Here is a 17,674-nt window from a genome sequence, read left to right on the forward strand (position 1 = left end):
ATATACCTTATCCTTTCTCAGAACTTCCAACACCATTAGACATTTTCTCTAGACTCTCTAAGACATTCGATTGTGCCATCTGACAGCCCTGAATTGTAAGCGGCAAACTCCCTTATAGACTATCTTTCTTTGAACTTTTCCTTAGCCAAAACAGACCCATTTGTGCAAACATTGTAGCTCTCTCAAGCAGAAGCCTTTTTTTCTTTTATGCAGCAGGATCATCCAACTGCTCCTCTCTGCTATTTCCAACTGACTCTTCGACCTCACTTCTTGTCCTGGTTGAGTTCTTTTGCAACTTGCTGCAAACCCAGACATATCTGGGAAGTCTCAATTGAAATAATGGCTCTATAGGATTGGCCTATAGGCAAGTCTGTGGGGCATTTTTTTGATTAATGATGACTATGGGAAAGCCTCGCCCACTGTGGTGCTGCCAACTTGGGGCAGATGGCTCTGAGGTATATGAAAAAGCAGGCTGATGCACGAGACACTGGTGCAATAGTTGCACAAATGTTGTAAGGGTGAGCATCCACTGATTGCATTTAAGGTCCATTCCGTGAGAGAGGGGATGTGGGAGGGGAAACCATAATCAGAATATATTGTATGAAAAAAAATTACTTTCAATCAAAAGAATTGAAGCAATCAAGCAAGCAGCCTGCGGAAACTGAGCAAGCTCTAAGGAGCAAGCCAATAAGCAGTGTTCCTCCATATGGCTTCTGTTTCAGTTCCTGACTCCAGGGTCCTGCTCTGGGTTCCTGTACCGATTTCCCTAGTGATCAAGTGTGACCAGAGAGTTTTAAGATGGGCTAAACCCTTTCATCCCCAAGTTGCTTGCAGTCATGGTGTTTTAGCACAGCAATAGGAACCCCAAGATGCTCCTCTAAGGATGCCTCCTATCTTGATAAATTCCCCTCACATGTCCATGATGTCTCAGGACTAGTCTTTCTCTCTGCCCCATTCCTGTTGTTTGCTTTTGACTCAGTATTTAAATAGATGTTCTACCTAAGAACAGCTTACCCCGTGAATCTACTGTCATAACCTCACCCTATTCCCCAACATTTTAACTACACCACTTTTAAAACTTATTCCAGGGATTGGAAAGATGCCTCAGTGAGAAACGGTGCCTGACAACAAGACTGGAAGACTGAGGAGTTCAATTCCTGGAACCCACACAGTAGGAAACCGCCTTTACCTATGTGTTCCCTTACCAGCAACTCCCTGCTCTCTCTTCCTCATTAAAGTAACATTCTCAAAGCACTGGCGCCACTCATTCTCTAAGCTCTTTACTTTTTTATTCATTATCCAATCCCTCCCAAACTGGCTTTCATCCCCTCCACACCATTAAAGCCACTCTCAGGAAACTTACTGTGCAGTGAAAAGTAACCCATAAGAACTGGGATGTAGGATGTCTGTGCCCTTCATGTTCTGATACAGGACAGGGAGGACAGCAACCTCCAACCCTTGAAATATGTACCAGAAGAGACTCTGTATACCTGAGGTATTGAGTTGCACCAGACTTATGCTAACAATGTGATTCCTAGTGAACACCCATTTCATTCCCTGGGGCCCTCACACACATGTACCAGTTTACCTCCAGGGAACGAGAAATCTGAAAAAAATCAGTCACATGAGCACACAATTCTTAAATAACCAACCCCAATAAAAACCATGGCCTGAAATGCTCAGGGAAGCACCTCTGGTTGGCGTCATCACACATCACAGTGATGGGAAGGAAGGAAGCTAGGAGGTAACTGGAAGACGGCACCTGGAGGCCGCACCAGTCTCCTCCGTGATTTCCCCTGGTTTAAACTGTATGTATCTGCTAAAATAAAGTAACTGGGAACAGAGCAATTAATGTGTTCTGTAAGTTCATTTAGCAAATCATGGAACCTGAGGACAGCCTTGAAGGTCACCACCTACAGTCACCAATAACAACCACTGGCTAAATCTAGCATAGCTTTCTCTACCCTGCAAGAAGCACCTCTCACTTCTCCTGAAATATTTTGCCCCACTGCAAATGAATATAATAAACTCTCTCGGCTGTTCCTTCTCAGGCTGCTTTGCTACTTTCTCCTAAGCAGCCCACAATATTAATAAACATCACAAGTTGGAGTATTAATGAACTCCTAAATGTCACAGGCTGGCAGTGAGGCAATCAAATATGGCCTGGAACTGCCTTAGGCCCAGAATTTCAGTCCCTTTGGATGCCTGGTATTTTTCTTTAGCTCTTATGTCAGCTACCTGGTTCTATGTGCCCCTTGTCCAGTTTTTCTACAGTATCTGCTTCTGTGTTGAGAATCACAGATGTAGTCACTCAATATCTTTTGTGATATTACACCTATATACTTTGGCTATACACTAATTGCCATGCAGGGAAAGGAGATGCATATGACGCTCTGTACTCTCAAAATGCTTTCAGTGCATCACAGGAGATGAGGTATAGCAGTGGCCTGCAACCCAGCTCTAAAACAACTTCAGAACCTGCCACTCCAAGCCAACAGAACAGCACAGCCTACCTCCGCACTTCATCTGTTAGGCAGACAATGTGCTCCTGCATTCTGCGTAGCCGGATTTCATAGCGCACCCCTTTGGCTTGCTGATTGTAGTTCCTGGTGTAAAAGCCTCTCCAACAGGCCTGAAGCTTAGTGGCAGCTGCATTCAGTTTCTGAAGGGTGACTTTATCTTGTCCCAAAGCAGCAGGCCTCTGGGTCAAAATTCTACAGGGAAATTTCTCTGAAGTGGCAGGAGACATGGCTTCCTCGCTGTTTGCTTCCGTACGAGACGCACTGTGTCCAGCTGACTCAGGGAGAGATGTAAGACTGTGGGTATCCTCCTTCAAGGCAGCACTGATGATCACTGACTTGGGACAAGGCAGCAGCCCAGCTGCCTCACTTACTTCTGTACTGATCTTACGTTTCAGCATTTCAACACAACTCTCACTCATATCCCATAAAGACTTTTCCTTGTCCTTATCCTCGTCCTGGTTTTCCAGCCCTTTTGTGAACTCATCTGCACCATCGTCATCCTCTAGGCCCAAGTTAATGCCCTGTAGCCTCAGCTCAACAGTGGGAGACACTGGAGACAGTCCTGAAGCAACTGGCATAAAAGTGGACTCTGAAGAGAGCAGACTACAGTTTAGTTTGTCCTCATCTGTCTGTATGTCTTCCAGGTGAAGGTCATTCCGAGAATATCTTGCAGCGTGTGCAGCAGCTGGGAAGTTATTCTTAACAGCATATAACTGATCATCATTACTGCTGATGCCAACCCAAGAATTGATTTGGAGGACAGGTTCTAGAAGATTCAAGGGATCGTTGTTGAAATCACCAACTATTCGAAGAGCCTTCTTAATTGTATACTTAAAACATTTTATCCTCTGAGCCATCTCCCTAAGCCCTTAGTTGTAGACTTTTAATGACATTTAATCCCTAAAATATAGTAAAGTACAATAAAAACCCGTTTCCTCAAACATGACTAAAATGTCAAACCAACATTTTTAAGAAAATTAATTTCTTGTTGCTGGAGAGTGGCTCAGTGGTTAAGAGGACTGACTGTTCTTACAGAGGACCTGGGTTCAATTCCCAGCACCCACATGGAGGCTCACATATACTCCAGTGTCAGGGAATCTGATTTCCTCTTCTGGCCTCAGCAGGCACGAGAAATGCTTGTACACATGGACATACAAGCAGACAAGATACACATAAAGAAGTTACATGAATTTTTTTAAGTTAAAAAATAATAATTACAGATTAAAGGGTGGGAAGGGGCACGCCTTTAATCCCAGCACTTGGGAGACAGAAGCAGTAGATCTCTAAGTTTGAGGCCAGCCTGGTCTACAAAGTGAGTTCTAGGACAGCCAGGGCTACACAGAGAAACCCTGTCTTGGAAAAACGGAGAGTGAGGGGGAGGGAGAGAGAAGCACTGACAGGAATGATTTTTACAGTAGGAGTGGTGGCAGCTCATGCCTACAGTCCCACTTGGGAAGGAAGCTGAGGCAAGAGGACTTTCCTGAAGTCAAGGCCAGCATTACTATGTCTGTGCAAAGAAAACTGTCCACAAACTGGTTTTTTTTCTTTTTCTTTCGTGTGTGTGCGTGTGCGTGTGCGTGTGTGTGCGTGTGTGTGCGCGCGCGCGCGTGTGTGTGTATGCGTGTGTGTGTGTGCGTGTGTGTGCGTGTATGCGTGTGTGTGTGTGTGTGTGTGTGTGTGCGTGTATGTGTGTGTGTGTGTGTGTGTGTGTGTGTGTGTGTGTGTGTGCGTGTGGCCCCAGAAGAGTGTACTGGGTTCTTTATAACTAGATAACTAGAGTTACAGTTGACTGTGAGCAATCTGATGAGCTTGGGTGCTGAACTTTAGTCCTCTGGAAGACCAGAAGGCACTCATTTTTTTTTTAATTAAAAATTTTTATTGACTCTTCGTGAATTTCACATCATGCTCCCCAATCCCATTCGGCTCCCCGTCCCTCCACTCTACCCTCCATCCTGTAATCCTTCCCTAAAAGAAAACAAAAACTCAAAAAAAAAAAAAAAACATCGCAGTGTGTCACAGGATGTCACACAGTATGCCCTTTTGCCCAAATAGCTTTATTTGCAAATCTTCATTGCAGTGAGGTCCGAGGCCTCTGACTTCTGCTACACTACCAATACCGGATCCTCCCAGGCCTCCTCCCAGACATCCCCACTGCTGTCCTGTGCCATGGAGGTCACAAAGCTTCATATCCACAGGACTGGCCCCTTCATGCACTCCAGCAGTTGACAGATGAGATAGATGCTGGAGTGGGCCAACTCGGAGCCCTGGCCCTGGCCCTGGATAGACGCTGAGTTGCTCAGCCTACAGCTCTCCAGGGCACACATCAGCAGGACCAGTTCTCCCACTTAGCCTCAGCTCCCCCACTCTCATGCCCTTAGGCAGGCTTTCCCACACCCACGTCTCCAGGACAAGCTCTACTGTGTTGCCCAGAAGGGGCTCTTAACTACTGAGTCCTATCTCCAGCCCTACAATAAACAGTTTTAAAAATCCGAGATATGAGGCTGGGGTTATGATTCAAGCATAGAAGACTTGCCTAACATGCCTAAGATCCTAGGCTCAATCCCCAGTAACACAAATTAGGAACATGGGCTCAGTGCTTGAAGGTACTTGCTGCACAAGCCTGGAGACCAGAGTTCTATCACCTAAGCCCACATAAAGGTAAGAAGAAAACCACTCCATAGAGATGCCCTATCCTCCACACATTCTTCATGGCACACATACCCACCTACACGCCACATACAGGATAATAGGGTTTGGGTTTTTTTATTTAATTATAGTGGGGCTGCAGAGATGGCTCAATGGTTAAGAGCACTTGCTCCTCTTCCAGAGGTCCTGAGTTCAATTCTCAGAAACCACACGGAGGCTCACAGCTATCTATAATGATTTGATGCCATCTTCTGCTGTGCAGATAATGATGTACATAAAACATTCATATACATAAATTACATGAATAAATCTTTTAAAATGTAATTAGCAATATAATGTCCATATACACATATCTGTATGCACATATATGAAATATGTATACATATATAAAATATACATATATGTGTACTCACACATATATGTATATATGTGTGTCATATACAAATCAGTATCAAATGCTCACTAAAGTTAAAGTAATAGAATATTACAAAAATACATCCTTTTAACTAGGCTTAGTGGCGCAGGTCTGCTATATCTCAGCATTTAAGAGGAAGAGAGGGGCTGGGGAGTGGCTCAGTGGTTAAGAGCACTTGCTGCTTGCAGCACTTGCAGAGGGTCCAGGGTTCAGGTCCCAATACCTACACGATGGTTCACAACTGTCTGTGACTACAGTTCCAGGGGATCTGATACCCTCTTCTGACTCCTGTATGCATGTGATACACATACAAACACTCTCACATACATACATACATACATACATACAATAAATATTAAAAAGAAGGAAGGAAGGAAGGAAGGAAGGAAGGAAGGAAGGAAGGAAGGAAGGAAGGAATCAAATCAGGAGGATATGAAGCAAGTCTGAGCCCAGCCTGAGGCTACACGGTGCGTTTCAGCCCAGTCACAGCTACATAGAGAGACCTTGCCAAAAACTGACTAATGTTTTTTGACCCAGCAAGTCAAATGTACTGCAGAGATGTAGTGGAGCAAGTTGTTCTTAGGCACTGGGTAGAAACCCAGTCTCCTTACCACTTTCCTGGAAGTCTTGCCCGGGGCTTGAGCACTCAGGCGTACGGTGCACCCTTGTCTCAACAGCAGCAAGAGGAGACAACTCTTCATCTTGGCTCTGGCTCATCAGCTGCCTCTGGTGAAACCTAAAATCCAATGATAGTGCTGCCATCTAACACAAACTAAGCTTTTTCCTGCTACTAAGATAAGAATGGTAACTGAACCTTAAGTTTATGAGGGGGATCTTTAGCCATTGGCGAACAAAAGTCTCCTTTGAACACTTTGTGGAAAAAAGGTTCAATTTTTTTCTTTTTTTAATTGTTAGACAAAAATGGGGACGGCGACACATGCCTGTAAAGCCAGCACTGTGGAAGTGCAGGCAGCAGAATCAGCCATTCCAAGTCGCCTTCTCTACATAAGGAGTCGGAGGCCAATCTAGCTTACATGAAAAGACTCTATCTTAATCTATACACTTAATTGTTCACCCACCTTATATGAACACAATTTCATATGCAAAAACTGAATTGAAAGATGGGATCTCCAACCAGGGAAGCGATTACTAAACACTTGTGACCATGCTTGTTAATAGTAGCACTTCATATGTACATGAGGCCTACATGAAAAGGCCAAGGACTTTTCTTCAGGTGTTAAGGCTCAAATCTAGGGTCTCACACATGCAAGGCAGATCTACCAAGGCTGTATAGCCCTGGTGTTGACAAATCACTCATTCTTCCATCATTGTTTGCTAAAGCAACTGCCAAGGAACAAGCCACACTGTGTAACTTAGCTTCTCTGCAGTGACTCGAGGCCCGAATCCAGATGTGTGTCCTCTGCTACAGGGAAGTCACCAACAAAGCTCTCAGCTGCCACAAACAAACGGGCTTACCTCTGCTTGCTCAGAATCTTCTCGAGTTTGGCATCCTCTGCAGTTTGAAGACCCAGTGCAGAAGTAAGAGGACAGACTGTAGCCAGGTACTGGACAAGCTGGATGTGCTGCCCAGGCCGATACGATCTCCCTTTGCCTTGACTATAGAGCCACTCAGCCTTCAGACTGAGGAGGAGGAGACAGCGCAGGGGTCAGAGACATTGCTAAGCAACAGTGATCTTCCTTTAGCATTTACTTAATAAAAACCAAGAGATATTTTTCATTAAAAAAAAACAAAAACAAAAAACAAAACTCAGGGCTGGAGAGATGGCTCAGCAGTTAAGAGCACCGACTTGCTCTTCCAGAGATCCTGAGTTCAATTCTCAGCAACCACATAATGGCTCAGAACCATCGGTAATGGGATCTGATGTCCTCTTCTGGTGTGTCTGAAGACAGCTACAGTGTACTCACATACGTAAAATAAATTTAAAAATCTTTTTAAAGAATCAACTCAAGTATTACTTAAGTTAATTTTGAGAGATAGTGCAAGCGCTCGCACACACGTACGTACGTGTGTGTGTGTGTGTGTGTGTGTGTGTGTGTGTGTATTCCCACACATGCATGAATACTCTTGTGTATGTATAGTAGAGGCAGAGACTGAAGTTGGGTATCTTCTTCTATGGCTACACACTTTATTTTTTGAGACAAGATCTCTCTCGAAGCTCACCTTTTGGCTAGGACGGCTGGCCAGCAAGCTCCAGCCGTCTGCCCATCTCCACCTCCTCAGCAGGATTACAAACATGGTACAATCCCTGCTTTCTGATCTATATTCCTAACTCACTTCCCTTCGTATTATGTTTTCATTTGGTTCCAAATATTTTAAAATTATTTTCAAAGAAGCAATGAGTGTTCTCTCCATTTACTTGGTCAAACAGAAGCAATCCATAAGCTCTTAATGGAAGTTTTAAAAAAATACGTAATTGGTCATTTTTTTAAAAACTGTTGAGTATTGGGAATTAAATATAGTTAATACTTTATTTCATCAGTAAACACATTTCTCATGATGTAACGAATAACAGTGACAGAATTTCACCATTTTGTAATCCTTAAAGAATTAATGGTTTGAGTCATGGATCGTTTATTGTTACCAATAAGATAGACATTCCAGACTCAGTACAATCTAGTAGTATCTACAAAGTAGTCTTCCCTTTCAAACCTCAAAAATATCTGGCCACAGTGGCACAAGCCTTTAATCCCAGTGTTTGGGAAAGGAAAACAGATCTCTGAGTTCCAGGTCTACATAGTAAGTTCCAGGACAGCCAGGACTATGTAGAGAGATCTTGTCTATAAATAAATAAATAAATAAATAAATAAATAAATAAATAAAACCGCAAAACTGAATCCGATCACATCTTCATATCCAACCACCTATGTAAACATTGATAAAAGGGAGAAGATGCCAAGCACACAAGAAACTGTCTGAGAACTACTCAGTCAGCATAGCCAACCTATAGAATAGACTGGTGCTTTTGTTTCATTTTGTTGTTGCTTTTGGAGACAAAGTCTCAAATAGCCAGGACTGGCCCTGAACTTGCTACATAGCTAAAACTAGCCTTCCCTGCCTTAGGCTTCCAAGTGTTGAGACACCAACTTGCTTGGTATTTTAAGATACTAAAACGGATGCCATAGTACTGGAGTCACAGCTGGTTGTGAGCTACCCTGTGGACACAGGGAATGGAACCCAGTAAGGACAGCCAGTGCTCACATCTACTGAACCAGCTCTCCATTCCCCAACCCACCCCCTTTCTTTCATACATAGTTGAAACAATATATATGTAGTTGGGCATGGTTTTGAATTTCTGATCTTCATGCTCCCATCTCCTCCGTGTTGGAATCACAGGCATGTACCACCATGGCCAGTTTTATGAAAAACCAGGGCTTTCAAATATTATCACAATGAAATAGAAGCTTGCTAGCCAGTAATCCACCCATTTTTACCACCCTGTTCCCCATGCTGGGGTTACAATACGAGAAGCTATACTGGGCTTTTTATGTGGGTTCATCTTTAATGAATGATATTTTGATATATCCAGTTTTTATGTGGATTCACGCTCAGGTCCTCATGCTTAGAGAGCAAGAACCTCAAACATGGCAGGCAAGCACTCTATCAAATGAGTTGTATTCCCTAGCCCTAAGTTAGTCTTACGTAGCCCAAGCTGTTCTAGAACCAACAGTGTATCCTAGGATGACAATGACCACCTAATTCTTCTGCCTCTATTTCTCAAGTACTGGGATTACTGGTATGTGCCACCACACCTGGCTCCCAGCCTATTTTCTGTCCTTTCTAGGAAAGGAATCCTAAATAACCAGCAAGCACTCTGGGCTACAATGACACCAGCATTTTTCATTTCTAAGCACACACTCTAACTAATTGGTTAGCCAGATGGTGGTGGTACACACCTTCAATTGCAGCACTCGGGAGACAGAGGCAGGCTGATCTCTAAGTTGAAGGCCAGCCTGGTCTGGTCTACAGAGCAAGTTCCAGTACAGCCAGGGCTACACAGAGACCCTGTCTCGAAGTAATAAAAAAATCGAAATAGCAACAATCTGTAGTAAACTAGAAATTCTAGACCTATTCTTTCCCAAACTCTCTTGGTTGGTGCCATGTTAAACAGATTATGCTGTCCACCTTTCCTTCTGAGAAATCACGTATCCATCAAGTACTCTGAGATTTAGACACCAGCTGACGATGAACGGCCGATAGTCAAACCCTGGAATGGACGGGGTTGCCATCACACAAGGATTGTTCATGATTGACAACTGCTCCAGTTCACTTAAAGAGGCCAAAAACGAGATCTGCAACAAAAGACACCATTGTTGAGCAAAATGAATGTCCAGTGTCAAGCACAGGGGCCCGATGACTACGTAACGTTGGCAGCATTCGAGGATATCACAAGTTCCCTCTTGTTTTAAAGAGCATCAAGCCATACTCTACTCTTAGTCACTGACTCTGAAACCCTGGCCATTTGTCCTTGCTGAGCAACAGAAAAGTATAACACTATTTCCTAGTTATGAAAAACATATTTCCTTTTTTTGTGACAGGATCTCGTTTAGCCCAAGCTGACCTTTAGCTTCTAATCTTCCTGCCTTTATTTCCCAAGTGCTGATGTTACAGATATGCAAGACTTTGCCAGGCTTGAGAAAACCCTATTTGAAAACATAATAGCAGCCAGGGAAAGGTGGACAGGTTGCCTTATTGACCCCTACAAAGTAGATGTCTCTCTCCTGCCAAGCAGCAGCGTAACTGCAGCATTACAACTGAAACTCAGCCTGATGACCTGCCAGGGTCAGGAAAAGTAGAAAGGAAAACAAGGACACTCCAGAGCCATGTGTTTCACCATAGCAGCGTGTCCTCCCAAGACGGCCCCAGCCTACAAGTGAGCTCGAGACCCTCCCCTGCCTCTGCTGCCCTTTCCCCCTTCCTAGATCCCACGGGCTCCTGGACTTCTCCTTCCTGAGCCCCACAGAATAGCTGCAAATTTTACCTCATTTAAGTCTCGGATTTCGTTTTCTGCCAAAGACAATATAGAAAGATTTCTGGGTAGATAAGCAGGTGCCATTCTAAGAGAAGTGATGATGTTTCCATGTAAAAGCAAGGTCTTGAAAGAAAAGAAATTACAAATCAACAAATCATAAATAAATTAACTCAAAAATGCCAAAATGGCACCTGCAAGAATAAAGAGGTCTGTTGTGTTATACTTCTCAGCACACATAAATCAAAGATTAACACTTAGAAGGCACCTAAGTGGTCTCTGGCCCAACAGGACCTATAACTTACCCAAGAACATGTGGTTGATGTAGTATTTAGCTCTGCTGTAATGCGCTAGCATGTTGTACAATTTAAGTTAATATTCAAAGCAATTTCCAACACAGCTATTCCTTTCCTTTTAAAATATCAAAATAAAGAGTAGCTGGTGGCACATGCCTTTAGTCCCAGCACCTGTGGGGCAGAGGCAGGCTGATCTCTGAGTCCAAGGCTAGCCTGATCTATAAAGGAAGTTAAAGAGGAGGAGGAGGGAGAGGAGGGGAAGGAGGGGGAGGAGGGAGAGGAGGGGGAGTAGGGAGAGGAAGGAAGAAGAGGGGGAGGAGGGAAAGGAGGGGGGAGGAGGGGGAGGAGGGAAGAAGAGGGGAGGGAAGAAGAGGGGGAGGAGGGAGAGGAGGGGGAGGAGGGAAAGGAGGGGGAAGAAGGAAAAGGAGGGAAGAAGCGGGGGAAGGAGGAGGAAGGAGAAGAAGGAGAAGGGGGAGGAAGAAGGAAGAAGAGGAAGAGGAAGGAGGAGAGGGAAGAGGAAGAGGAGGAAGAAGGAAGAGGGGGGAGGAGAAGGGAGAGGAGAAGAACAAACAAGCAAAACAACATATCAAAATAAGGGCTGGAAGCTAGCCAGTAGTGGCGCACATCTTTAATCTCAGCACTTGTGATTAATGTGATCCCTGAGTTTGAGGCCAGCCTGGTCTACAGAGCAAGTTCTAGAATAGCCAGAGCTACAGAGAAACCCTGCCTTGAAAAAGTATATAAATAAATGAATGATAGCTAGCTGTCTGGAGGGATAGCCCAGTGGATAAGAGTTTGTTCTACAACCCACGTAAAAAGCTGGGCATGGTGGCTCATACCTGAACTGGGGGGCAAAAATAAATGGATTGCTGGCCAGTCAACAGCTAAAAAAGTGAACTTCCAGTTCAGTGAGAGACTATTTCAAAGCAAGAAGGCAGAGAGGGATAGAGGAAGGCACCCAGCATCCTGTTCTACACGGGTGTCTCCATCTAACCCATCACCATGGACCACACCCACATCTACCACACCCACATCCACCACACCCATAACCACCACACACACACATCCACAACACACACGCATGCAGGCACACCATTCCACGGGGAAAAAGGAATAACAAAAAGAAAAATGCACAAAATATCCAATCTCCTTTTTGAATTTTCTTAGCATTTATTGGGACAGCTGGTTACATCAAATTGTTTAAAATTATTGTTGCTATAAAATGATTTCTGCTCAAGATGTAGGGAAAATAGAGCTTCAGACTCCACTTCTAAGATTTGAAGGGTCTATCTTGTGCTAATAACATTCAATTTAGCAAACATACAGAAAAAACTCGATACTATGATTTTGGTTTAGATTTTATTATTTATATATTTTATGTATGTAGGTGTTCTGCCTACATGTATGTTGGTGTACCCATCATGTGTGTGCCTGGTGCCTGTGGAGGTCAGAAGAGGGAATTACACGTCCTGGAACAAAGATTACAGATATTTGTTAGCCACAATATGGTACTCAAATCAAACCCAGGTCCTCTGGAACAGCAGCCAGTGCTCTTAACCTTTGAGCCATTTCTCCATCCTCCATGTATTAGGTGAAATTAATTTAGTTATTTAAGTTATACTTAGTACTGAAGACAGCATCTTTGAGAATAAAAGAAAATAAACACATAAATAGATATACACACACAATGAGACGATATTTTGAGGAATTTCTTTCGATTTGTGATAATTTTTAAGAAGTTACAGAAACCCCACTTACCTTCAAAGATATCAATTTCGACACATCACCTATCTGGGGAATGTTATTGTCTGATAAGTCAAGGTGCTGAAGAGCCGTACAGCTATTGACTTGCTCCATGGTCTATTACAAGAAAAGCATCGCGTTACTCAGCGTACTTCATTTAGTTAGTTATTATATGTAAGTACACTTTTCAGACACTCCAGAAGAGGGCGTCAGATCTCGTTACAGATGGTTGTGAGCCACCATGTGGTTGCTGGGATTTAAACTCAGGACCTCTGAAAGAGCAGTCAGTGCTCTTAACCGCAGAGCCATCTCTCCAGGCCCCTCAGTGCACTTCAAGTCAACTGGCAAAACCATTCCCTAAGTCTTTGCAGCTGAGCCTCTGCTCCCTTGCACAGCAGAAGCATGGCAGCAGAGCTGACGGAGAAGGAGGAACGGAGAGCAACATTTAGAAGACAGCCATGTTGCAAGCTTTCAGGGCTACCAAGCAATTCCTAATATCGCAAATATCTACAACCCAAAGAGAGTTCAGTGTCATCTGTTACTAGGGAGAATTTACAAAATCAGAATGAAGTCAAACAGCCTGTTAAATCCTGACTCTGTAGTCGGGAAGGACCAGAGCAAAGGTGCATCTTCTAGGCATTACAGGGCCACAGCACCCACGAACACACAGCATTACAGGGTCACCGCACCCATGAACACACAGCAGCTATGGTTATCTGTACAAGAACCGCTCAAGAGCAAGCCAGTTAACACTTAGCATAGAGGGAGAAGAGGTTCCAAGCCCCACCCCTGGGCACCTATGGACAGACAGTTAATGGCTTCTGAGAAAGAGAGAGTCAGTTTTCCTTAAGAGTGGCTCTTGGGGCTGGAGAGATGGCTCAGAGGTTAAAGAGCACTGACTGCTCTTCTGAAGGACCCAACAACCACATGGTGGCTCACAACCATCAGTAATGAGATCTGACGGCCTCTTTGGGTGTGTCTGAAGACAGCTACAGTGTACTTACATATAATAATAAATAAATCTTTAAAAAAAAAGGAAGAGTGTGGCCCCTAGTGAGTCAATCACAATCCAGTGGACAGCCCTACACCCAAGAATACATGGACAGCATAAATTAGACTCAGCTGGTTATTTTTAAAAAGAAATAGAGAGACAACATCAAGTTTGGTAGGGCGATGGGTATGGAAGTGAAAAGAGTTAGGGAAAGAGCGGGAGATGAATATGATCAAATATGCTCTAAGTTGTATGAAATTCTCCAAGAATGAACCTAATTTTCTTTAAGTTTTGGGCTCTGCACCCTCTTAGATGTATGGACTGGGATAGGTTATTAAGGTCTCTGGGCTTCAGTTCTTCTTCCTGCATAATAACTACACCTACCTCACAGGCCGACACGAGCTTTCTACAGACAAGATGCTTAGAAAAATACAGAGCATAAGGTAGGTGCTCAGTAAAGGCAACTATTACTATAATTACTATACTTATACTATAATTCCCTCTGGTCACCTTATCAGAAAATAACAGAGAGCAATGAATTTTTTTTTCTTTTGGTTTTTCGAGACAGGGTTTCTCTGTGTAACCCTGGCTGTCCTGGAACTCACTCTGTAGACCAGGCTGGCCTCAAACTCAGAAATCTGCCTGCCTCTGCCTCCCAAGTGCTAGAATTAAAGGCGTGTGCCACCACTGCCCGGCTGAGCAATGATTATTAACATCCAAAGTTACATAGTTCCTGGGTGGTAGAAACAGTAGATAGAATCCAGATCTCTTGACTTTCAAAAACTTTTTCCTATGTATCATTAAAAATGTACTTAAGGGGGCTGGCAAGATGGCTCAGCGGTTAAGAGCACCAATTGCTCTTCCAAAGGTCCTGAGTTCAAATCCCAGCAACCACATGGTAGCTCACAACCATCAGTAATGAGATCTAATGCCCTCTTCTGGTGTGTCTGGAGACAGCCACAGTGCTTCTCTAGCCCTCTCACTCTCCTTCTCCCACTCCCTTCTCCTCTCTCTCCATGTGGTGGCCTTCCCCCCCCCCCCCGCCCCCCGCCTATCTTTCTACAATAAATCTTTTTTTTTTTTTTAAGATTTATTTATTGGTTATATGTAAGTACACTGTAGCTGTCTTCAGACACTCCAGAAGAGGGCGTCAGATCTCATTACAGATGGTTGTGAGCCACCATGTGGTTGCTGGGATTTGAACTCCGGACCTTCGGAAGAGCAGTTGGGTGCTCTTACCCACTGAGCCATCTCATCAGCCCATATGCTAGCATCTTATTTACTCTTTCAAATATAATACAGATTCTCTGTTAACATTTAAAACTATACAGACTAGCATATGTATCAAAAGATGGCCTAGTCGGCCATCACTGGAAAGAGATGCCCATTGGACACGCAAACTTTATATGCCCCAGTACAGGGGAACGCCAGGGCCAAAAAATGGGAATAGGTGGGTAGGGGAGTGGGGGGGGGGGGAAGGTGGAGGGGACTTTTGGGATAGCATTGGAAATGTAATTGAGGAAAATACATAATAAAAAAAATTCTGAAAAGGGGCAAAAAAAAAAAACTATACAGACTATACTGTAGTATATGTGTCAAATGGAGGCTTTTTAAAGTTTGGGTTGACACCAGTTATAGAAGTAGACAGTCTCACTTTTTAGTTGACTTATTTCTATACTTGCCAAGTTTCTTTTTCATAGAGAACAGGTACAGAAAACAACAATGACAAAAAAAAAAAAATCTCAAAAGTTAATTACCAAGAAGAAAGCCATTCACCTTCAGATTATTGCCCGCTAAATTCAGCCACTCCAAATGGACTAGGTCCTTCAGGCCTTCCACGCAGCCAATACTATTATGAGGTAAATTTAACACTCGGAGTTGAGTCAGTTTGGCCACACCCATCATCCGTACCAAGCGATTGTTAGCCACTGACAACTGTGAAAGAAAGAAGAACATTATTATTCATAGAAACACATTATTACTTTTACATTCTGGTAAATGGTCAAACATTCTCAAATACACAAACCTAATGTATATTTTACACATATTATACACATCTATTCCTACAATATAAGTACTGGAATTTGTTGTTCAAATCAACAAAACATATAGATAAAACCTGTGTGGGGTAACCAACTGACACCTGACCACAGGAAGGAATTCCCTTGTGGTCATGTAAACCCAGTCCAAAGCCTGCGGCAGGGATAGCATGAGCCTAGAACAAAGCTCCGGATGGCTTTTGCTAATGGATAGACTGGACCTATCACGCAGTCTTCTGACTGACTGCATATTCTTCACCCCCAGAACAATGCTGCAGTCAGCGGTATTCAGAGAAGCATCTTTTGCAGTGGTTGGTAGTGACTGCAAAGACTCAGAAGTGGTCACAGTGCTGGAAATAAATATCTGCTAAACGCCAGCCATAAATGGGACATCTAAAACATCCCCTCCGAGGCTCCAGGAGGGCAGTGGAAGAAGACTAGAAAGAATGTAAAGGCAGGAGGAAAGAGGGAGAGAGATCTGGAAAAGTGACTTCTGAGTATCACATGGTTGCTGTGCTCTTGAACTCAAAGCAGCAACCTCCATAAGCTTGAGCTCCTCCACAAGCTTGAGGTGGGGAGAGGATCGTGGAAGGCCCTACCTTCCAAGGATTAATCCCGCGGATTAACAGACAGCGGTGGACAGACAAGGGAAAGACACTCTCTTCAGAGGAGTAGCCACGGGTAAGGTGTCTATGCCCCTGTAAACGGATTCTCACGCATGTCCCTCATGAAATTCACTTGGTCCCAAAAGAAAGGTGGGGGAGAAGGAAGAGGAGGCGGAGGAGGAGAAAAAGAAGACATGAGAAAAACAGCACAGGCCACTTGAGATTAAATGGGATTAAAGGGAGTGGAAGAAAACAAGAGCGGGTAATGCAGGTGAATATGATAGACATATATGTATAGACATATTCAGAAAACTGAAACCCAGTATCATGCATAATCACTGCATGCTTTCCCATTTTTAAAATACAGATAAAGCTGAAGATTTCACTTGTGTGTGGATGGTGTATGTTGGGGTCATTGCGTGCTTATCTGTGTGTGTGTGTGTGTGGTGTATGCTTATGTGTTGCATTCTTGTGAGTATGTGAGTGCACAGGCGGCCCATCTCTACACAGGCTGGAGCAGCACTTTGGGTATCTCCCTCTATCCCTCTCTGCCTTATTGCTTTGAGACTCTCTCACTGAACTGGAGCTCATCATTTTGGCCAAATTGGCTGGCCAGCTAGGTCTCTGGATCTGCTGGCCTCTCCCCTCCAATGGCCAGGTTAAACGTAGACTACATGCCTTGGTGCCCAGCTTTGTACATGGGTGCTGGCCATCCAAATTCGAGCCTGTGTTTGCAGAGCCAGTGTTCCTACCACTGGGCCATCTCCTAAAGACACTAACAGATCGACATCCTGGAAATATAAGCTCCGCAAAAAACGGTCTTCAGACCACTTCAGTCACAAACCAGGACAATGATAGGCATACTAAGAGGGACCAAATACACACTTCTTGTTTGGTTGGTTTGGTTTGCTGCAGTAGTGTCAATAAACTTAAGATCTTTGAGTATGCTAAGCATGTACTCTTGCCACTCAAACATATCCTCAAGCCGAACACTCTTGGATGAATAAACTCTTTAACCCAACATGAAGTAAAAATTAGGTTAACACAATATTTTGTCAACGTAGAATGCTCTCTTTAACGATACGTATTTATTTATGGGAATAGAAAGATGGCTCAGCAGTTTAGAGCATAATTGCTGCTCTCCCGGATGATCAGGGTTTAGTTCCTCGCACGCAAGCCAGGTGGCTCACAACCGTCTGTAGTAACTCCAGCTGCAGGGAATCAGAGCTCCTCTTCTGGCCTCTGCCTGCACTCATACACATGTGGCATACATTCATACAGAGGTACACAAATATACATATGTAAAAAGTAAAATAAGGCTGGGCACTGGTGATACACGCCTTTAATCCCAGCATTTGGGAGGCAGAGGCAGGTGGATTTCTGAGTTCGAGGCCAGCCTGGTCTACAGAGTGAGTTCCAGGACAGCCAG

General features: G+C 43.9%; 1 protein-coding gene across 4 annotated transcripts in view; it reads right to left on the reverse strand.

Annotated features, from left to right (window-relative positions):
• The window catches only part of Cep97 (centrosomal protein 97), a 34,961-nt gene that overhangs the window by 12,456 nt on the left and 4,831 nt on the right, over positions 1–17,674 (reverse strand). Inside the window, exons 3-9 of one of the 4 annotated variants that reach the window (NM_028815.4) lie at positions 15,378–15,536; positions 12,626–12,727; positions 10,584–10,697; positions 9,728–9,894; positions 7,060–7,224; positions 6,195–6,319; positions 2,514–3,288 (exon numbers count right to left, since the gene is read on the reverse strand). In NM_028815.4, coding sequence (NP_083091.1) covers positions 2,514–3,288; positions 6,195–6,319; positions 7,060–7,224; positions 9,728–9,894; positions 10,584–10,697; positions 12,626–12,727; positions 15,378–15,536 — 1,607 coding nt within the window. Of the gene's footprint in view, positions 1–2,513; positions 3,289–6,194; positions 6,320–7,059; positions 7,225–9,727; positions 9,895–10,583; positions 10,698–12,017; positions 12,728–15,377; positions 15,537–17,674 lie in introns of those variants that run through there. The other 3 variants (NM_001159366.1, NM_001159365.1, NM_001159364.1) reach the window with 3 other exon arrangements.

Source organism: Mus musculus, chromosome 16 (genome assembly GCF_000001635.26).
Source record: "Mus musculus strain C57BL/6J chromosome 16, GRCm38.p6 C57BL/6J".
NCBI classification, from domain to species: Eukaryota; Metazoa; Chordata; class Mammalia; order Rodentia; family Muridae; genus Mus; species Mus musculus.